Below are 22,371 nucleotides of genomic sequence, written 5' to 3' on the forward strand. Positions count from 1 at the left end.
GACTTGATTACTTGATGTTTTAAATACGTACCAATAAACGTCAAAACCCAAAAATCATTAGTAACTTTGTTCTTATACTTCATAACCATTTAAAGGCTTTTAATGATTTCTAATTCTAGTTTAGTAATCAATTCCGTTTTTCCCCACAAAAAGCTGCATCTTAGTACAACAAAGTGACATGCATTGTATTGGCTCTTCGCAGGGGCGAGGAAGGTTCTTCATGAACTTATCTTCAGTAGTTTTTTCATGGAAATGGAATACAAAAAACTTTTTGCTGTTGAATTTGTGAAGGTAAATGGTTTCATTTTTATGCTTTGAATTTGTACTAGCATTATGAAATTTCCCCCCCAAACTGAAAAGTGTTTCAATATAAATAGTGAATTTTATACAAGCAGAACTTCAATAACTGGCTCTGCCTTTATTGGAGTGCAGTTAATTAATTCCCATATCACCGGTTTGTTCCTTAGACTCATGTAGGTATATGCTTGTTTGTATACCATATTGTTATTCTTCCTTGTGTCTTTTGAAGTGCCAGATGAACTGCAACTGAAATTGGCCTTTCTTTTTGAAAATTTGATACAATAATTAAGAAATATACAAAACATAAGACAAAGTGCTTTTTGTTTTAGGGTGAGACTTTTTAATTCTGATAAACATGATTGATACTTTTTGATCTTCTATGGACTGAAACAAAGCAAATAAAGACTTGGCATTACCCATTGTACATGTCTTTTACAGACAGTTGTTGAACAACTATCCATGCAGTTCACTGTAGGAGGAAGACTTGTTTTTTAAGAAATTAATGTCTTTATTTTTTTTTCTTCAGATATTTAATTTTTTTCAGATACTTAATATTTTTTCAGGGTAAGATTGTTTGTAGGAGAAAATAATTCTGGTTCCAATCCGACAAATCAGTTAAATTTGTGCTTATCTTCAGTATTAAGGCAGTGGGGGCCATATCGATGCTTTGGTGCATTGAGGATATTGTGCTGTTTTTGTTGGAACCGCTTCTATTAGGTGGGAGAGACACACTGAGATGTAATTCTTGTGAATAAAAAAAGTAAACGTTTTTATTAACATTTGTTTCATGTCCCCAATACTCTCTTTTTCTAGTATTACAAGGCATTGCAAAAGGAATACATCAATGATGATCATGACAGAGTTCTCTCTGTGACAGCACTCTCAGTTCAGATGTTCACTGTACCTACCCTGGTATGTTCAGCCTGGCTCTGCTGGAGGTGTAAAATAAGTTTGAGAATGGCTTGCAGTGCCACCTTTGCAGATTGTTGTATTTGGCAGGGAGTCTTTATGCATTGCTGAGTTGAATATGAATGATTTTGAGATTTGTGAACGCCAATATGAAAGCAGGAGCTTGAGTTGATGGAAAAATTAATTACAGAACATAAGAGGGAATGCAAATAAGTGTAAGTTCCTGGCACATTGTATTCTGCATTAACTTTGTGTATTTATTTACTGCTCACATTTACCTGTCTATGTGACTTTAAAAACAGGGCAAGGGGATAAAAAATGGTTAACTGTCTTCTTGTGGGGGTGAGATATGGGGAGGAAGTATATCTATAAATTTTAAAGGTTATATGTTTCTTGGCTGAAGTACTACTGTAAAAATTCTTTTCTACATGATCTTTCTAGAAAAAAATCAGCATATCCATTATATGGATGCTGTCAGAACAAACATACGAGGTTGTTAGCAGTTGTGTTCCTATGCAGTAAATACTGTGAAAGTTTTTTTTATCTTGGGCTCCTTGCAAATGCAAAAAAGGTTTTTTAATCAGAAAGATTGAATTCAAAGGAAACATATTTTGATGAAGACAATTAACAAAAACAGGAAGAAAAAAATTCCACTTTGTTCTTGCAGGCCCGACATCTTATTGAAGAGCAAAATGTAATCACCACCATTACAGAGACACTCCTAGAAGTGCTTCCAGAGTACCTAGACAAAAATGACAAGTTCAACTTCCAAGGCTATAGCCAGGACAAACTGAACCGGGTGTATTCAGTAATATATGACCTCAGGTAAGTGTAAGGCTAAGACACTAGAGCGGCTTTAAAATATTGGTAGTATGAGGTGTTTCAGTTCAGAGTCTGATGATAAAACTGCTTTAAAATCAAACCCAAACCCCTCAAAAAACATGCATGATATCTTAATGTTTTATTTTTCAGTGGAAACTTAAATTTTTAAAATAACAAAATTACATTCTATAAATACATTTTTTGATTTTCAATTATCTAATTGCATATAATATTTACATTAATAAATAAAACGTATCTACTGTAAGACAGTATGGGAAATTGTCTCCCATTTGCTGTTGTTCTGGGAAAGCTGTGTAATCATTATTTGCATAGGGTTTTCTAATTTTACTGGTACCAAATTGCTCTAATAAGCTGAGTAATGTTTATGACTTCATTTATTATACCCCAAATACCTTGGAATTAAAAAAAACCCTGTTAATTTCCAATGATGGAGTCGCACCAAGGTATTAGTAGTTCTAGTATTTGAGGAAATTTTCTGAGTATTTAAAGATGGGGAGGGTGATGAAATTTGATTATGTAATTGATGGTATTAAAACAATTGAAAACAATTGTATTTCAAGAACTCTTGAAATACAAGCATAAGAGAAGTCTGAGCAAAGTATGATAATATTTTTTTTTTTGGGGACAGGTATATCTTAGTCAGCAAACCTACAGTATGGACAGACCGTCTGAGGGAGCGTTTTTTAGAAGGATTTGTTTCTTTCCTAAGGATTCTAACTTGCATGCAGGTACAATACACTTAAATAGTTTCTCTCTAATATTCTGTTGTAAAGAGATTACGGCTCCTCTTTTTCCCCCTAATATTATAATGGATGTAAACATGCAATTACAGTGTTCAATTCTACAGTCCCTGTTTATACAAGTAATACTCATCAGATTTAGTTACATGTGTTTTACCTTTTGCCTGTGGAATTTTCTGTTGTGTTAAGCCTGTGATTTAGACAGAGTATTTTGTGGGATTTCCATTTCAGGGAATGGAGGAGATAAAAAGACAGATTGGTCAGCACATTGAGGTGGACCCTGACTGGGAAGCAGCTATTGCCATTCAGATGCAGCTCAAGAACATTCTTTTAATGTTCCAGGAGTGGTGTGCCTGTGATGTAAGCATATAAATTTTCTGTGATTCTTGCATGCATGCCTTTCATGAATCTTCCTGACAGCTTTTGAAATAGCAGCTTTTTACAAAAGCTCACAATTGTTCAATGTAGTTTCCCACAGAAACAGTTGGTCTGAAAGAATTAATCTGGGTGTCACCAAGAGAAAGGAAGGACTGTATGATTTTTTTTATGCTACATGTATTTTAAATTCCAGGAAGAGCTGCTGCTCAGGTCCTACAGAGAATGTCATAGAGCTGTGATGAGGTGCAGCACAAATGGCCGCTCTCGGGAGAAGACAGTATTTCACTTATGTGGCCATACCCTGGAGAGCAGACCTTACAGAGTGTCTGCAGATCCTGTCAGCATACATTTGCCATTGTCTAGGACTCTTGCTGGTAAGTGATGTGTGTTGATTGCTGTTTAAACCATGCTTGTCATCCATCTCTATTTCTTTCCTTCAGAAAACATTTAGATTAAGTGCTTCACAGATGAGGTGCTCTCTGACATTCTGACATTCTCATGGTCAGGAAGACGTGTTCCCCATATGTCCCACTAAGGGAAAGTTTTTCTTTAAACAACATTACCATGGAGGTTGGAGGATGTCTTTTACATTGATAGAGAGCAAAGTCAGTAAAGAAGGAAAAATTTTCCTTTTTTAATGAGGTCCTTAGTTTTCCCTGAAGTGTTTCTGGTTCTGTTTCTGTCTCCTTTATTTAAATGAATGTCCATGATTACTGTATCTGGATTTAGTTTACAGCCTTATGTATCTTAGCATGGTTAAAATGCTCCTCCTGAAAGACATATTCTGCACAATGCCAGGACAGGCTTCCAGCCAGAATACAATTACTATTTTCTATAGAATACAAATTAAATCATATGCTATTATTAAGCTGTAGATTTTTTATCACATCATTTGATACCAAGATACCATCTGTTAAGCCTTGTAGTTTTGAAATTCATTGACTACTGATGTATGATTTAAATGTGAAATAAAAAAATTATTTATTATCTAGCATCTTAATTTGGATGGTGTTTATTCATTCATTTAGTGTAAATTTATTCATAAAATAATGGATTGTAAGACTAGTAAGAACTGTTGTGATAATGTAATAGATCATCTCTTAAAAAAAGGAAAGTATGAAGTCTTTCCTAAACAAACTTGGGCTTTTTTTTTCTGTAATTCTCTGAACTGTAGATAATTTAGGCTAACATTTAGAAGAAGTTGGAGAACCTTCACTGATTTAGATTTATCTTCTGATTTTTCTTCCTTGGTTTTGTAGGTCTTCATGTACGATTAAGCAAGACTGGAGCCATCTCAAGATTGCATGAGTTTGTTTCTCCTGTAAGATACTTTTTTTTTTTCCCCAAATGTTTTTGTGGTTTATACTCTGGAAAGAAAAAAGCCTCAAGCTATATTCTCTAACCTTCCTGGCACACATACAAGTTATTTTTCAGCTGTCAATATATCTTTGTTCATTAGGACTTACACTTCTAAAATCACTGGCAGATTTATTCTGAGGTGGTTTTTTTTTGTTTGTTTTTCCTTTTTTAAATTCTAGGAAGAATTTCAAGTGGAGCTGCTAGTAGAATATCCTTTGCGATGTCTTGTCCTGGTTGCGCAGGTTGCTGCAGAGATGTGGAGAAGGAATGGGCTTTCCCTGATAAGCCAGGTACTCCCTGCAGTGTTCACTGCTGAGCTGATCCTGTTAGTGTTTGCAAGGGTTGCTCAATAATGCTGCCAGGGGTCCATCCAGTGCAGAGAAGGGTCATGGGGTCACTCCTACAGTAAATAGAAAAGTTTCTAGGTGGAAATTTAGGTTACATGGTTTTATTTCGATCTTCAGCAATGGCTTACCTCCCTGTCTTAGATGAGTATTTTCATCTCCGTTATTACTCTTTTTCCTACTCTGTGAAATAGTATCCATGTTGCTGATGTCTATTTGTAAGCTAATTTCAGATCTCATAATCACTGCAAAAGTACTTGTTAGTACTCTTGCTTATAGCATAAAATGTTAGTTCCTCATGGTGTAAGGAAATTATTATATACAGAAGTGAAACTATTTTAGTCTCAGACTAAGCTTTTGAGAACCCTATAGCTTGACATACAAACATTTTCTAATTCTTGTGACTTCTGTTGCAAGAGTAAAGGTAAAGGGAAGGGTCTACCCTTGCATTTACCTCCTTTGGCTTCACTTTGGGGTGGTTTAGGTTTTGTTGTTTGATTGTTTTGGGTGGGGTGGTTTTTTTTTTTTGTTCTTTTTGTTTTGTTTTGTTTTGTTTTTTTTGTTTCCTTTGATGGCAGAAATTCTCTGCTAACCTTGCACAGGACCCTTTGATGAAATCAAAGTAAAGCTTGGTAAACCCTTGCAGAATTATCTTTCTGAGAACCGGGGTAGGAGGAGGAGATATTTTGACTTAATTCAGTAGCAGCCATAGGAGTTACGTCCTCTTGGAAGGGGGTGTGAAGTATGGAATAGACTTTTTCTGGATAGGTGAAAAAACATTTTTCACTTCCATTAAAGTACATATTTATTTTGAAAGAAATATGGACTTTCCTTTACCGATAAAGGTATGGTGCAGTTTGAAAAGCCTCTGAGTTTAACTGATGTACATTTGGTAGTACATTACTTTATATCTCTGTTTTGTTTTCCTATTTCTTAGGTATTCTATTATCAAGATGTTAAATGCAGAGAAGAGATGTATGATAAAGACATCATCATGCTCCAGGTACAATGTTCTGAGTCACTGCATAGTTGTAATTTTTTAAAAATTCAGTTTAATTTGCATGATTTTGAAATAGCAAGTAATGTTCATATTAATTCGAGTTTTTTGATAGATAGGTGCATCTCTTATGGATCCAAACCAGTTTCTCCTGCTGATACTGCAGAGATATGAGCTTGCTGATGCTTTCAAAAAGATCAAACCCACCAAAGATCAGGTAAGTAGCAAATTTTTCTGCTGGTTAATTTGTCTGCTTTGAGTATATGAAACATCAATAAGAAAAACTAGCTACTGTTGATAACTGCATTTTTAAGACCACACTAGAAGTCAGTAAACACAGGAGCTTTATGGTTAGGTAAATATTTTGTATTTGGAATTTGTAGAGGCTTCCTCAAAATTAGTAAGCATGTTTTGCCTCTTTTGGACCTTTCTTTTATAGGGCATCTACCAAAATCCATGTAAATGACTTTACTATAGTGTTTCTATGTCTCTTAAGCCATGTTACGTGCTTTTATTTTGGTTGGAAGTTTCTTGGGTTGTTATGCTACTTCTTGTGGCCTGAACTTTGATATAACCCTTCATCTGGGATACTTTTTTTAGCTGTTTCATTTCTTGCATGTGGGTCTTGCACTTCAGTTGCTGTATATCTCCTTTACCAGAGCAGGCACTTTTCCCAGCTTTTTAGAATGAAAATTTCGTCCTAGAGTACAATGCTTCAGCAATGTAGTAGATACGAAGGCTGAGCTCAGGGTCATTTGGTGGATGAAATTTTCTGCACTTTTGTTTTTGTTTTTTTAACCTGATTCCTCTCATTCTTACAGGATTTGATTAAGCAATATAATGTTTTAATAGAAGAGATGCTGCAGATTCTCATCTATGTTGTGGGTAAGTTTCATTTCTCTCTGTTGTTGTACTAATGGAATATTACTTTGACAGAGCAGGCTTGATGGTTGTCTTAAGCATAACAGTATAGAGAGGATACTGAAGAGTGCCTCTTGTAAATAGATGATTCAGTAACACAAGTATTTGTGAGCTGGAAACAATAAGAGTTGGACAGTGGAAAAAAACTGTTAGGTAACTTCATAATTGACATGTCCATCTCGACCCATTTTGCTAGGAAGCTAGGCTAAGAATAATTTTTACTCAGATACTGGGGACAGGCTTCTGACAAACGCAAACTTATGCAATGAAACATCCCAGCAATACCATTATCATAGTGCAAAATTCAATTTCACTTTCTGCCTGTCATATCTGCCATTCTTCTTGTTTTGGTTCATTCTGACAGGAGAAAGATATGTGCCTGGAATCAGTAATGTGACAAAAGAAGATGTAATAATGAGAGAAATCATCCATCTGTTATGTATTGAACCAATGGCTCACAGTGCAATTACCAAGTCCTTGCCTGAAAATGTGAGTCCTGATTTATTTACTTTTTTCTTTTATTTACTATTTCTTGTTTCATGTCTTTCTTCTTTAGCTTTCTTAGCTTTATATGGAAGCATTTCTAATATAAAGCTTAAATGTTGGTTTGAGAATTACAAAATGGCATGACACACCTTACTGATGTAAAGGTGAATGTCACAGATTCAAGTATGGGCTGATCTGAAAAGACTTGTATGGGAATTATGCTTTTTGATTAAGAGGTGAATTTTTTTAGAATATTCAGCTGTAGTTCTCCTAGGTTCAAAAAGAAAAGTTGTGAAACTGTCTGGTTTGGCCCTGTAGGATGATGGAGCTTGATTCCATTCTGGCCTGTGTACCACTGATAAATGTAAGCCTGTAATTTTGATGACTTAAACCTGTGCACATCCATTTGAAGTCAAGTGTTGTACACGTCTATTTGAAAAAAAATACTTCCTTGCCATTCCATTACAGTTGTTGAAGATTGAAGCAAAGGTGAGGGATGTGGATTAGATTTTATAGTCTCTGCAAGTGTTCAGAGCCAGCAATCAATGCAAAAACCCTTAAATTTTTGTTGTAAATGAAATAGCCTTAAATATTATCATAGTATCCATATTCACTGTTTAAAATATCAAAGCCTCTTTTTTCCCCTTCGTTAAGGTTGGGTAAGCATTGACCTGTTTCTAGATTGGGTAAGCATTGACCTGTTTCTAGAGATCAGCTCTGTTATTAATGAAATTCTATATTATTAAGTGAAAGTATTATGTATCTTTGATACTTCCTTGGAATTTGCCAATTATGAATATCTACTTTTTGATAAACAGTGGGCAAAAGATAATAGTTAATGAATTAGGGAATAATCTAAATTTGTTTGTCTATTTTTGTTACACATAGTGTAATACTGAAGATATTTGAATCATTATGTGTTTATCCCAAACTAATTTTTTTACCAGGAGAACAATGAAACTGGCTTGGAGAATGTAATTGATAAAGTGGCTACATTCAAGTAAGTTCTTAATATTGTTTTATAAATAGCTTGAATGTGAAATAAAATTTTAGATGTGTTTGGGTTAAACAATATGAACAACAGTCTCTGTTTAGCTAATATTTTGCTATCTTGAAATAAATATATTTGCAAATGTGCTTAGGAAAGAACAGTGTGCAGAATATCCTACACTACAGCTGTTTCTTTCCCTTTGTCACCCTCCTTCCTCAAATTCAGTTTGAGGAGTCTCGGGAGTTCTGTAACCTCAAGTCCTAGTGGGAGAATCTTCAGTAGTTCATTTTTTTTCTAAGATGGTTAGGAAAGTTAAGAAGTCATCATACCTTTGACAATCACTATCTAGTAACTGTTGTAAGTGATACTTTGTTGCTAATTTTCTGGAACTTTCCCTTTATTCTGGAAATTAATTATATATAAAAATATACAAGCATATATAAAAATATATATATGGGTGTATGCAAATATAGAACGATAGATTGTAGTTGAAAAAAAACAGTTCAAATGTCTGCTATTTTTGTGAGAAAAATGTCTTATTTTAGTATACCTTATTTTAAATTTCATGTGGCTTGGTTGTTCATGTTTAATTAAGAGCAACTGTAGGTGTACCTAGGAATCTTACTTTGGGAATTATATGAACAATTCAAAAAATCTCACTGGCTGGAAAGCAGCAAGTATTACTTGTTTTATACTTTGGTTAAAGAAAGGATTGAATTTTATGCAGAAACATCCAATATCTGAAATTCTAAGCCATACAGTTAAAAAGAATTTTCAGAGGCTGTATGGTGTGCTCTAGATGGTATAAATTAAAAATATTTTTCTGCTGGATTTACTCATGTAAATCCTGTATTGAAAATTTAAGACTCATAACTGTACTCACTCTGTGCTTTTAATAAGTTAGTGAGTAACCATTACAATTCCTGCTCTTTTAGGAAACAAATTGTGTTTGTTTGCATTCAAAGATGTGCTGAATGTATATTATTAATCTGTATATCATGAAATATTTCTGTGTAAGGAAACCGGGTGTCTCTGGTCATGGAGTTTATGAACTGAAAGATGAATGTTTGAAAGAATTCAATATGTTCTTTTATCACTACACTAAGACCCAGCACAGCAAGGTAAGCAAATGTAAGATTCACTCTCAAAGGTTAAAAAAACCCCATACTTACCAATGTTTAAAGAATTTTGCTGATTTTAATTTTAATGCAATCTAAAGAAAGTGGTTCAATAGAGTGTCTGCAGCTACCTTCAAAACTAAACATTCCATGAAGTTAAAATTTTCAATACAAATTCACATGGTATGGTTTGCATTAGTGTTTCTTTTTTGGCAACTTGTGTATGTACTCTGTTAACTCTTTATGCTGAGAACAAAATGTGATAAGAATTGTCTTTGCACTGGGAAACCCTGAACTTCGCTTTTGTAACTCTTACTGAGGAAGCAAATATGTCCAATTATTTATCTTTGCTACAAATTTAAATGCAAAATGTAAAATGTTGTTAAACATGTTTTAGACAAAATTCTAGTTCACAACCAGGCATTTATTACGTCTCTCACCATATTTCTAGTGTAGGGTTTCTCATAATTTCATTAATCTCATTATAATCTCATTACTTCTGAAGAGGTGCTGATACAACAATACTCCTTTTTCTGTAGGCTGAGCATACACAAAAGAAAAGAAGAAAACAAGAAAACAGGGATGAAGGTAAAATTCTAAAATTGATGATTCAACAAATGTCCTAATTTGGTAGTATATGTAGTTGTGTACATATATATTAAGTTTTGAGAGATGTCTTGTGACTTCATAATGGATAGGTGAGTTCATATTAAATTTGTTGTGATTTGTAGTAATTGTCATTAATTAGCACCTGGTATTTCTTTTGTCTTTTTTCTTTTATCACAGACAGGAATTCTGGAATTTTTAGTTTAATTTACGTTTAGGGAAATAAACATGGCGCAGTACCTATTGACAAACCCATGAACTCAGATTTTATGGTGGAGTAACTAATAGGCAAAAGTTGTAGTGTTTTTTGTGAGCAGTTTCTTTAGCACACTATTGAGACATAATAGTGGCATGTAGAGAAGGTTGCCACAGGAACGTGTGCTCATATCCATTCTGTAATACAAAAATAAGACTTAAGTTTTAGCACAAATTTTTTATGAGCTATGAATACATAAAACAATGAACCCCCGTGTTTCTGATGTAACACAAATGTTATTTCCCTTTTGAGTTTACTTTTACCCGTTCAAGTCACAAGCATTTAATTGAGTTGATTTGAGGAAGACTTGGTAAACTGAACAAATAAGTACAATGAACAATTTAATAAACTCAGCTTTGCCCCTTCCTCTTTCACTCTGGCAGCTTAAAATGTTATCAAGGGAATTATTTTGTGGAAATTAAAAAAAATCTGGTTATTTAGATGTAATTGTCAGAGACTCATGTAATTGGACAGTAGAGTTCCAAAATACAAAGATACCTGTTGACACTGATTTGTGTTCCCCTGAGGCTACATTTAGTGTTGTGGGTACTTCCTGCGTAGCTGTGTTGTCTTTGTCAGTAACTTCATTCGGCCTAAATTGTCTAAAGAATGGTGGTTTCAGAAGCACTGCATTCACAGAGGTCCTCTGAAGTGAGGCAATCTGAAAATGGGCATCCAGGTACCTAAAGAAGACTGAAGTCAGTGGTTCCTGGTAGGGAAAGGCTGTGGTGTTAAATGAGGTGCTGTTAGTAGATGCCGAGATTCCTCATCAGAGTTCCAGTATTAACTCAGCAAATGAACATAACCAGAAACGACTGGAATGCCAGTAGCAGAAAAAATTTAGAGCTCCGCACATGTGACACTGTAGTGTGGGACACCACAGTCTGGAAGCTCCACTCCTCCGTTTTGTTTAACTACTTGCAAACCTTTTATCTGATGCAGAGCAGAAACTGTATATTTAATAGTGAGACAAAAAGAAGGCAGTTCAGAGTGTTAAAAATTTGCATTTACAGATGTAACTAATACTTGTACTTGATTGTTTAACTTAGCTTGCATGTATTTTATATAAGAACTTACTAAAAGTACTTAGTTTTGCCAGTGATGAACGTTGACTTAGGCACACAATTGTTTGAGCATGGTTTTACTCATTTAAAGGTCCAGTTCTTCTTTAACTGAAATTAATATGTTTCTGCTCTCTACCTCTGGGTGGGATGTCAGTTCACTGATTTGTTTGCACATCTGTTTCCTAGCATTGCCACCACCTCCTCCTCCAGACTTCAGTCCTGCATTCAGCAACGTGGTGAGGATTCTGAACTGTGATGTTATGATGCACATCCTGCGCACCCTTCTGCAGAGGGCAGTGGAACTGGAAACCCATTTGTGGACTGAGGCAATGATCCAAATGGTATGGTTAGACTTGGGCATCTTCTGATGGTCATTCCTGTGCTGACTGCTTATGATAAGACCAAAATATGTAAACATTAACTTGGAATGATTTTGTCCCCAAACCTGTTTTTATAAATCTTACTAGCAAAGAAAAGATTTTTATTATTAATTATTTATCTCTGCTGTAAAATAGAAACATGATACATAACAGTATTAAAGTTTTCTATTTTACTTTCCTCCCTGTGTTGCCTCGTTACTGAAGCTGTTTCAATATGTAATTCTCCCACCTCATATTTTTCTTGAAACTTCACAATTGAGTAACCATTTGATAATTGGAATTCCTTAATTTTTTGAGCTGCAGAGTCTCCAAATACATAAATGTCTTTGGGGCCTCAGTCATGAAATAATATAATTTTTGTAAGTATTTAAACATTTAATTTTACTGCAGTGGCTTGAGTCTTTTAGAACATTATTGAAATGCTCTTTGGAGGCATTTTTTTGTTTGTTTGTTTTGGTAGGGTTGTCATTTTAATATTTATAGAATTAGGAGCTGAAATTATAGACTGTTTGAATGAATTGGTTTTGTTAGAGTGTATAGATTGTTTAATTGCCTTGCCAATCCTGCTAATCTATGGAGTATGGAATTAGCCAAGTATAGATTTTGTTTCAACAGAAGGAGAAGATTTCACATATTACTAATATAAAAGAACGTGCAAGCTGATGAATTTTAGTGCAACTAATAAGCAGTAAATTTACATTGTGCTTTTTCTTATTTCACCTTCCATGTATGATCTCTGTATTTTCATGTGTTTTATCATTAATATAATCATCATATAATACAGAACTGTATTAAACATCCTAATTTTACATGCAGTTTTCCATATCTTAAACATTGAATGAGACTTACTATTTTTCTCTTTTTTCAGGTGCTTCATCTCCTTTCTTTAGGGTTACTAGAAGAGAAGCAGCAGTTACAGAAGTCTCCAGAAGAAGAAGTAACCTTTGATTTTTATCACAAAGCAACACGTATGTTTCATTTTCTTTAAAGCACAGAGTAAACTAGACTAAATTGATTTTGTAAGGACTCAAATAAACTAGAAGAAATTCAGCGATTTAGTCAGGTTTTATTTTATGCTGGATAATTAAAACCCGGTAATTAATTTTTTTTTTAATAATTAAGAAACCAGATTTGGACTAGCTTCCTCTGTTCCCAGCTGCCAGGCAGGTTGAAGAGGATATGTGCTTCTCTTCCTGGGAAAGAAATGAAAAGTAGTTCTTGTGTTACATAACTGAAAATGGTTTTTCCTTCACAAGAAGAACATTGAAATGGAAACTAAGAACTCTTTGAAAAATGGCACTGGATTTAAGTGAACTGTGTCCATCTTTGGTTCTCTTGAGCTGTACAATTACTGATTTACTTGCAAGTCAGTCTTTTACTATGGTAATGCAAATAGAAACAGAACTTAGTGGCTGTGGAATGTATCCTTTTCTTTTACAAGAAAGCTCTATTTAGCATTTCTAAATATTACATTCAAGACTACTGGGTGGGAGTTGAAATCTGCATTTTCTAAATAATTTTCCATCTTCTCTAGAGTTTCTGCTTCACTGTGTAAAAATAAATTTAAAAATTCCATTGTCAAATGAAACATAACTGTCACTTGTGAGATGCAGCAGAGATAAGAATTGTGAAGTAGAATCAAAGAATTGTTTGTATTGGAAAAGACCTCTCTAAGATCATTAAGTCCAAATGTTAAGTCAGCATTGCCAAGTGCACCACTAAACCATGTTCCTAAACATCATATCTATGTATCTTTCAAATACCATCTATGAGAATGAATATGTAAAACTACTGAAATCCCTTTATTTAGTTTTTAAAAAATGTTGTGTTTGAAAAGCACTCCGAATGCACTTTCTTTTTAAATTTTTACTTATTGTTGAGAAGTATCATCACACTGAAAGTGTTTCCATTTAAGAAGCTTCATGTCAACTACAGGAATACAATAAAACTAATAATTATAAATGAGATGCTAGAGAATGCTTTGCTAGCTTTAGTTTTGCAGTACCAGAAAAATCAAAGCCCCATTTACATGAAAGGGATGCAAAAATAATCAGTATTTTTGTAACAAAGCTCTTACCAAGACACAATTCATTAAAAGACAGTTCTTTTTGCAATATATTTCTCGCTACTAAAAATGTAAAATTGATTCTGTATGGTAAGTGCTGTAAAAGAAATATAATTGAAGAGAATGGTCTCCATTTTAAAGCATTCTTGTGTTAGAGAAGAGCCTAGAATACTGTGGACTCTCACCAAGTTGTGAGGAAGGAAATAATTACTGTACTTACAATAGCTTTTGTGATTAGAAGTAAACATGTACACACTAAGCTGTTAGCAATCATAGGTAAGCTCTAAAGAGCTTTACTGCTTCCCTCTGAAGTGAAAGGGGATTCTTTTTTAAGGAGACATTAAGCAAAGATTTTCTAAAGCAGAAATGATTGATCTACAAGGGGATAAATTATACTTACATACTTACAAATTATATATGTATAACTGAAATAAACAGATGAAACTATACCAGAAATGTAACTACAGTTTCTGTTCATGTATGTGTATTACATAATTAGCAATATTTTAAGGCATGTCCATGGTTGTAAGTACATTAAAGTGTTAGAGGTTTTTTTTTTCCCTGAAGGCCCTTTTCTATTTTTCACTTTGCAAAGGAATGGGAAGCTCAGCCTTGAATGCTGTGAATGTGTTAATGCTTCTGGAGAAATTGAAGAGAGTTCCCCAGCTAGAGGCACAGAAGGACACAGTCAGTTGGATACTGCAGGTACACGAAGGAGGGATAAGTATGATCTGATTTCAGTAGTGTAGAAAGCTGATATGAAAGATGTTATGATTCCTACATACAATTCCTACATATAATCCATTCACAGCTGCAGTGATTTCTTGAGAAGGTTAATCTGTTGCAGCATTCTACTTGCTACTTGTACTTGGAAGTATTGGATCAATTTTTGCATGGGTAGCTCATTCCAGTCATGACGTTTTCACACATATTCCTCATATATCTGTTGCAAAGTAACAGCAAATAATGACTAAAGCAGTGTTCTGGGAGTGCACATAGAGTCTTGGTATTTCTGTTATTTAGGAGTTTTGAGTGGTTTAATCCATTTGAAAATCTGAAAATAAAGTGAAATGAAATACCAAGAGTTTTAATCTTGTCTATCATAGAATGGATCGATTTGGAAGGGACCTTAAAAATGATGCAGCTCAAAGCCCCTGCCATGAGTTGGGACACCTTCCAACAGACCAGATTGCCTACAGCCTTATCCAACCTGGACTTGAACACTTCCAGCATCCACAAATTCTCTGGGCAGCCTGTTGCAGTGCTTACATATTGTAACATTGGAAATGTATTAATCTATATTGTTATAAGAGCCAAGTTATGTTTTATTTTTAACATCTAAGTCTCTGGTTTTAGATGTTTGACATGGTGAAGAGATTGAGAGAAAAGTCTAGTTTGGCAACAGTAGGAGCTACATCAGGCTCAGAAGCTGCAAAAGGTGATGAGGTAATGATAAAAATAAAGCTTCAGTAGGAACCTTGTATTTAATGTTTTGAATAGCTATTTTCAGTAACGTGTCTAAATTTATTGTTGCTTAAAATGATGATTTTTCAAAACTGATTTCTGGTATGTTATCTACAACTAGGATTTAGTTTCCAGGAATAATATTTTTAGTAAGTGAAATTTGTACTAAACATGTTTCATGGAATTATTAGCAGTTATTGTGAGTTTTGGTTGTACTTCTGAGTTAAGTGAAGCAACTGGGGGGGCTGAAGGAAGCAATTTGTGTTCATCTTTCCATTTCTTGTCTTTGTGAATTGACCACCTTCTGTTATACTGTCATTGTATACAAGAATTAGAAATACAAATCCACTTTAGATGATGTCTTGTAATTTGTTATCTATCAAGAGGTTAATGTCCTTTGCCCTGATTGTATGAGGGCATGAGCCCTCATACATGAGCCCCCCTGCATGAACCTTAATTAATTATTCTGTCAGTCTCTTTGCCCTTTCCTCAAAATAACTTCTGAATCTAGTGGTCAAATGACACAATGAAATGGACATTTCAAAGATGACTTCAGTCCTAAGAAGTGGTTGTGTTTTCAACTGGCATTTGAACAGAAAAGAAGAATCTGATTACCCTTAGCCAATAAGTGAAGACAGACCAGTTTGCTCTTACACGTTTTGTTTGGCCTCAGCTTGCTGCCAAGCAATCTCTTGGCTGGTCGTTGCATGCCTAGTTCTAAACTTACCACACAGCATATGCTGTGTTTCTTTTTTGAGGTAGGTGTCATATGAGATTTGGTAAGGTATCAAACAAAACACAGAAGTCCATAAGAAATTCAGTTCTATTTGTGGAGCAATTTGTTTGATTTCCTAGAAAAGTGATGGTACTGTGAATGGAAACCTTGTGTATAATGTTGTATTTGTCCCTTAACTAATTGGGTGGGAAGAGTTAGGTTCTATATGTTTTAATAAAGTCTACCTGTGTTTTTTGAATTCTGCATTTCTAAAGCATAGAAATACTTTGTTTATGGTTTTTGAAAATATGATACAAGAGTAAATGTTGGAAGAACAATAGCTTTCCAGTGTATCAGAGAATAATGAAAATACAATACAAAGATGCATAAAATGCTGACACATTTGTTGTGTTATGGATAGGCAGTTCAAGATAAAATTTCCTTCAATTTCTGTAAGGGAGATACTGAATACTCAGTAGGGTTTTACTTATGGGGAGAATAACAGAACTCTGGAGAAAATTTTGATGTACAACTCACTAAAATTTCTTAAGAACAAACAAGTACCTAAATGAAATTACTCAGGGATTGTTGGTCTTATCTTTGGGCTAGGGATTGTAGTAGTGACCTTTTGTAGACCACAAAAGTCCAGTCTTAGTTAATGAACCATCAACATGTAAAGATTTGAGTTCTATTTATTTCTATTTCAGATAGCAGTTAACTTTTTTCCCCTCATTAAAATGTTGTCAGTTAAGGCATTTGATGTCAGTGGTTAGAATGCCTATAATTGGGAAAGAGTCTTCTCATTTTTTGATGTTCTTAGTTGCCTGTGATTTCTTTATTCTCTTACTGTAAGACACAGAGCACTCAGGATAAAGAGAAAGCTGAGCGGAAGAGAAAGGCGGAAGCAGCGAGGTTGCACCGTCAGAAGATAATGGCCCAGATGTCTGCCTTGCAGAGGAATTTCATTGAAACCCACAAGCTCCTGTATGAAAACACACTGGAGGCCCAGGGGAAAGATGATGCTATTATGGAAGAAGAAAGGTAAGAGAAAACAGACATACTTGTAGTCTGTGACCTTGTTAGATGTCATGAAGAAATCAGTTGATTTAGGAAATCCAGCTGGTTATTTTATATCTGTGTCACTTCTGGTCTTACAGCACCTCTTCAGCAATTGATTACTCCAGAATTGCTTTGGGTCCCAAACGAGGTCCATCTGTCACTGAGAAAGAAGTTTTGACCTGTATTCTTTGTCAGGAGGAGCAGGAAGTAAAGTTGGAAAGTGCTGCCATGGTATTATCTGCCTGTGTGCAGAAGTCAACTGCCTTAACTCAGAATAGGAGCAGAATTCTTGAACTCTCAGGAGGTATGTGATTTTTCTTTTAGACTACAAGCAGTTCTGTACCTGGAGCTCAAACTCTTTCAACCAACTAAACTCTTTTGTTTGGTCAGGTTGCTAAATGGCTTACTGTACGTAAGAAAAACGGGTGCAAACTTTTCAATTGCTTTAAAATCCGTTTGAAACTTAAATAAGAAGTATATGAAGATTCAGGTTTGTTGTTGAGGGAAATCAGAAAATGCTTTGCTCTCACAAGACTTAATAAAACATGTAGAGTTAATGGAAGTTGCTAGTTTGGAGAAAAGCTAAGACTGTTCACAGTTCCTGTTTGTTCAATACAGGTGCAGATTTTCCCAATGTGGAGGAAATAAATGAACGCTATCAGAGGCCAATATGCCAGCCTGAAAAGGATTGGGGTGTTTGTTTTGGTTTGGGTATTTTTCCCCTTATATATATATAAATAATAGAAACAACAATATAAAGAATGATAAAAATCTAAGCAAAGATCATATGATATCATCTGATGAGTGAACAAAAAATTGAATACAAGAAAGTTACACCATCACAAGAGTTACATTTCTGTAATAGCATATTGGTAGCAGGGAACACAAAGCCCAGCAGCAGCTGACTAAACGTGATGGAAAATTTGGTCTGTTACTTAAGGGAAAGAAGAAAATAAATACAAGGATATGGGAGAACCTAAGTACTCACTGACATTTTTGTTCTCTTTTTGAAAAAGGAAGTTAGTAATATTTCAAGAAATATTACTGTCACAACTTGTAGTGTAAATTCCTTCTTATTTTCAGATGTGGGGGTGGTTTTTTGTGATTTATGGTCAGCTTATAGTGCAAAATGGATGCTATGTCCTATTTTTTGTATTGACATTTCTATGTAGAAAATAGCTTTAAATTATGTTTGTGCAGTTCATTATTCCTGCTTTAATTTAGAAGTAAACTCTTGATTGTTACCAGCGGTAAGATCTTTTTTTTTTTTTCATATTTTTCCATGGTATTACCCTATTGTTTATCATGTTTACAAACCTTTTCCAAGTTGTTTCACTAATAAGATGTTTCATGTTTCTCCTCTGGATCATTAAGAAGTACTGAATTGTCGTAGGCCTAGGAGAATCTCCTGCAGAATCCTGCTTGATCCATTTCTCTTTATCAGCAAACTACTGGTTTGCAATGGCAATTTTGAGCCAGTTGTATAGAATTTTTATCTAGGTCATATACTAATGACATTTCATTTTTCTGTGGTACTCTGAAGTACAGATTAAGTCCTATGCTCTTGTAGTCAGATACACTTGTAAATCTTCTGTAGTGATATGTTTGCTTATTGAAATAATTGAAAGAAGAAGGGAATGGAGTTCCTTTTTCTGAAGCTGTTTTTGGGCATTGTTTATAGTTGTTATACCCTATTGCATCGTCCTCTGCTGCTCATCAGTTACAAGGAACCCTGTAAGAAGTTTTTCTCTTCCAAGAACTAAATAAATGTAAAAATGCTTATTCCTCCAGCAGAAGTGCAGATAATGGCAATTCAGTCTTATGCCAAGGTTTACTTTTGTATTTCAGTCTCCATTTAACTTAGGGCAGCTTCAGCTGCTGTCAAACAGAACTATTTTCAGTGCAATTTGGGTTTTTTTCTTTCATTTTGTTAGATTCAAATGTATTTGTTCAAAATCATGAACAGTCCCCCAGATGAGGCATGGAGGACTGTTGTTTTTCACTATTATTTAGATATCTTTAAAGTGGGATTCCACTTTGGGTGCATATACAACACAAAGACATCAGTATATTCTCATAATGTTTCTGTTGTTTAGAATTGTGCAAGATTAGTAAAAGACAGACTTGATTTTTGTTATTCAGCAGTGTTTTTTGTGTGTTTTGAAAATACATGGGATTAGATGGAGAAATTACTCATCCTACATGCCCTTAATAGTTTCATTTTCATTTAAAAATAAAGTAAGAAAAACATTAAAAGCTTCAGTGACAGTGAATCCAACAGATCTGTTCCAGTACAGAAGCACCCTTTTTTCTTTCTAACCCATTTGAATTTTGCCATTTTTTCTTTACATGGAAAACCTTCAGTAGTTTAAATGGGTACTCCTTGTCATTGCTCTGCTGCATGATTGGTCTGGAAAGGTTAGCCAAGTGAAGCTTTAATGTGACTCTGCAAACCGTAGGAAAATAAGATCTGAAGGTTCATGTTCTGTGTATATTGTTAATTTCTGTTCATACTGACAGGAAGTTACGTTACTGTTCATAATTTTTCTGCTGTGTGTTTCTAGATGGACTAGATCCTCTCTTCATGCACCCTGACTTACCTTGTGGGACCCACACAGGGAGCTGTGGTCATGTAATGCATGCAGCCTGCTGGCAGAAGTAAGGATGTGTCTTTGCTGCCTTTTAATGGTTTTTAATTAATCTATTTTCCAAATCACCTTAAGAGTACACTGAAAACAAAGTACAGGAAGTGGATATTTAATTAAGGGATCAAAACTATTTGTACTCATCTGAAAATGAAATATGGAACAAGAGATGTTTTGATAATCATCATCAAAAGTTTTAGGGCCTTCTATGACCCAGAGAATAATTTCTAAGGACTTACTAATTTATGCGAATATAAACAATGGAGTAAAATTGGTCAAGAATAAGAAACCATATTGAGTAGGTTTACTTTAGGAATGATACTCTGAAAATCTGTCACCAGGTCAATACTTAAAGGGTGAAACTGATCTATTCCAGTGAGTGTTTAGAAGAGATTCTAGCATCTAGAATAGAATATAAGGAATGTGTGTGGTTAAATCTACCAGTATTTGTTTGTGACTCCTCCCATATCAGTGAAGAAACTCCTAATGAAAAGTAAGGGTGAAGAATTGATGCAGTTGCTGTAGAGTTTATTTGATTTCTGTTGTTTGGGGGACCCACAATTCAGACCAAGTGTTTTAGATTTGAATGCAACCTGGACATTAAAAGACCAGGATTCCTTGCTTGTAGAATACAATCATCCTACATTTCACTCCACATAGTTCTGGCAAGTCTAAACTATATAAGCAGTGTGAGATAATAATATAAATAATCCCACTGAAGTATTATCAACAGATAAGAGGTGGGTCATGCAATTACAAGCTACCCTAGTAATTGTCTCTTTATACATATGACATATGTTATAAACAATCTCTTGAGGTTTGTTGTTTGTACTTGCGCTGTTTCACTTTAAAAAAATCTTACTAAACCTCTGGTGTTTACCATTCACTTTTTACTTTTCTAGATGTGTGTATAATGCTGTTCTTTACAATAAAACATCAGTACAGAATAAATAGGTGCACACACTTAAAATGAAACAGAAGTATGTTCCTTAAGTATAATACATCTGCAGATCCATCTACATCTGCATAGATCTAAGTAGTGCAATATTGGAGCTCAGTTCCTTTGCTCTTTTTAAGAAAAGATGACTTGCTATATGGGTTAATGGGATTAAAATGAAAAACAGGCTCTTCACATACAGTATGGTACAGAAGGTTTGAGTGTAGTCTTTTATTTATTACATAACAGACATTCTAACTTACTAATATTCCTCCAAACTATTTTTATGTGCAGCCTACAAGTGCTGGAAATCCTCTAAAACAGAACAAGTTGAAATGAGTGGAATATCCTTGTTGCCATGTATGAGGAGGAGGAGTTGCTTGCAAAAACATAGTTGTGTGAATGTGGTGAAAATCCATGTATTGGTTTTTGTTAACAAAATACTTCCCTAAATATTCTGTATTCATTTGAACTTCTGCAGATGCCCCTGCACATATGCTTTCTCTTTTCATATAAATTGAATTTTATTTTATTTAAGATATGGTTTAAAGAAAAAAATCTAGTTACTACCTTGGTGTGGAAGTTAGATAATTTCATATTTCTCTCTAAGATCCTATGTACTTGGTCTGAACATTAGGGCTGAATTTGTATCCAGAGGAGAAGATTTAAATGTCTGATCTTTTTGTTCCCATAAATACCAATGAGATAATAATGACATTTGAAAGCTTACTTGCATCCACTGAGGGGACAGAACAATAATGAAACCTGTAAAAAGATCATAGTTGTTTCTTATTTCCTTTTCTGTTTAAAATAGTTGAAATGTGATATTCTAATATATATTATTCTCTCTTCCTGTTAAAAGAAGGCTACTGTTCCACTGTCTAGTCATGAGGCTCAGTAATTGCAATGAATAGCTGATTAATCATTCATTAAATGCTACCAGTAGTGTTTCCTAGAATTAAATTACCATATGTTCAATACCTGTTTCAAATTTATTACAGTGAGTTGCATATGAGAGTTATTAGATAGTGTTTCATTATGTTGAAGATAAGAGGGAAGAGTAAGAAAAATGTAAGGACTGCTTGTCTGCAAAATATTAATGAAATTTATACGGATAATATAAACAAGGGAAACTTGTCATCATATTCCCATTAGTGATACACCATGCATTCATCTGTGTGCTCAAAGGTTTTATTATTTTCCCATCCAAGCATGTACAAGAGTTACAAATCAAAGGAGAAGACCTGTTTGTTGGCTTGGATAAGTGTTTGCTGTATAATTACGCTTTGGACCTTTGTGTTCATGTTGCATTTGAACCATTCCACTTTCTAATTTCCTTTTTAATGTTGTAGGTACTTTGAAGCAATGCAGCTGAACTTCCGACAACGTCTGCATGTTGAACAGATATTTGACTTGGAGAATGGAGAATATCTTTGTCCCCTTTGCAAATCTCTGTGCAATACTGTGATTCCTATCGTTCCATTGCAGGCTCAAAAAATAAACAGGTGAAACACCAGATTGGTTAATCTCTAATTAAGAAAAAAAAAAAAAAAAAAGGAAATATTACCTTGGGACTGGTCAGCTTTTCAAATTTTTCAAATTTTCGAAAAAAAACTCATCTGTATAAAGTACTGCATATTTCCTTATTGATTGTTTAGCCAAATATACTTCTTTTGGCAGTAAATATTTTATTCTTTATAAAACATTTTTGGGTTGCCTATTCTTTGGAGCAGAAATCAAATGAGAAAGTACCTAGACCTAGTATTTAGCATTATACTCCATTTTGTACTGTTT

The 22,371-nt window shown here is 34.4% G+C and overlaps 1 protein-coding gene across 5 annotated transcripts in view; it reads left to right on the forward strand.

Annotated features, from left to right (window-relative positions):
* UBR1 (ubiquitin protein ligase E3 component n-recognin 1) overlaps positions 1-22,371 on the forward strand; it is a 58,116-nt gene that overhangs the window by 18,551 nt on the left and 17,194 nt on the right. For 3 of the 5 annotated variants that reach the window (XR_008437496.1, XM_053979856.1, XM_053979854.1), the window contains exons 10-32: positions 203-291; positions 1,114-1,212; positions 1,877-2,034; positions 2,681-2,780; positions 3,024-3,152; positions 3,364-3,544; positions 4,430-4,491; positions 4,709-4,819; positions 5,811-5,876; positions 5,986-6,087; positions 6,692-6,755; positions 7,156-7,280; positions 8,225-8,277; positions 9,287-9,389; positions 9,926-9,974; positions 11,499-11,653; positions 12,561-12,660; positions 14,353-14,462; positions 15,114-15,203; positions 16,790-16,977; positions 17,094-17,299; positions 19,560-19,653; positions 21,930-22,082. Coding sequence is in view for 4 of the 5 variants with exons in the window: in XM_053979856.1 (XP_053835831.1) it covers positions 203-291; positions 1,114-1,212; positions 1,877-2,034; positions 2,681-2,780; positions 3,024-3,152; positions 3,364-3,544; positions 4,430-4,491; positions 4,709-4,819; positions 5,811-5,876; positions 5,986-6,087; positions 6,692-6,755; positions 7,156-7,280; positions 8,225-8,277; positions 9,287-9,389; positions 9,926-9,974; positions 11,499-11,653; positions 12,561-12,660; positions 14,353-14,462; positions 15,114-15,203; positions 16,790-16,977; positions 17,094-17,299; positions 19,560-19,653; positions 21,930-22,082 (2,587 nt within the window). In the remaining variant the exon portion in view is untranslated. The remainder of the gene's footprint in view (positions 1-202; positions 292-1,113; positions 1,213-1,876; positions 2,035-2,680; positions 2,781-3,023; positions 3,153-3,363; positions 3,545-4,429; positions 4,492-4,708; positions 4,820-5,810; positions 5,877-5,985; positions 6,088-6,691; positions 6,756-7,155; positions 7,281-8,224; positions 8,278-9,286; positions 9,390-9,925; positions 9,975-11,498; positions 11,654-12,560; positions 12,661-14,352; positions 14,463-15,113; positions 15,204-16,789; positions 16,978-17,093; positions 17,300-19,559; positions 19,654-21,929; positions 22,083-22,371) is intronic. The other 2 variants (XM_053979857.1, XM_053979858.1) reach the window with 1 other exon arrangement.

Source organism: Vidua macroura, chromosome 6, assembly GCF_024509145.1.
Source record: "Vidua macroura isolate BioBank_ID:100142 chromosome 6, ASM2450914v1, whole genome shotgun sequence".
Taxonomy (NCBI): domain Eukaryota; kingdom Metazoa; phylum Chordata; class Aves; order Passeriformes; family Viduidae; genus Vidua; species Vidua macroura.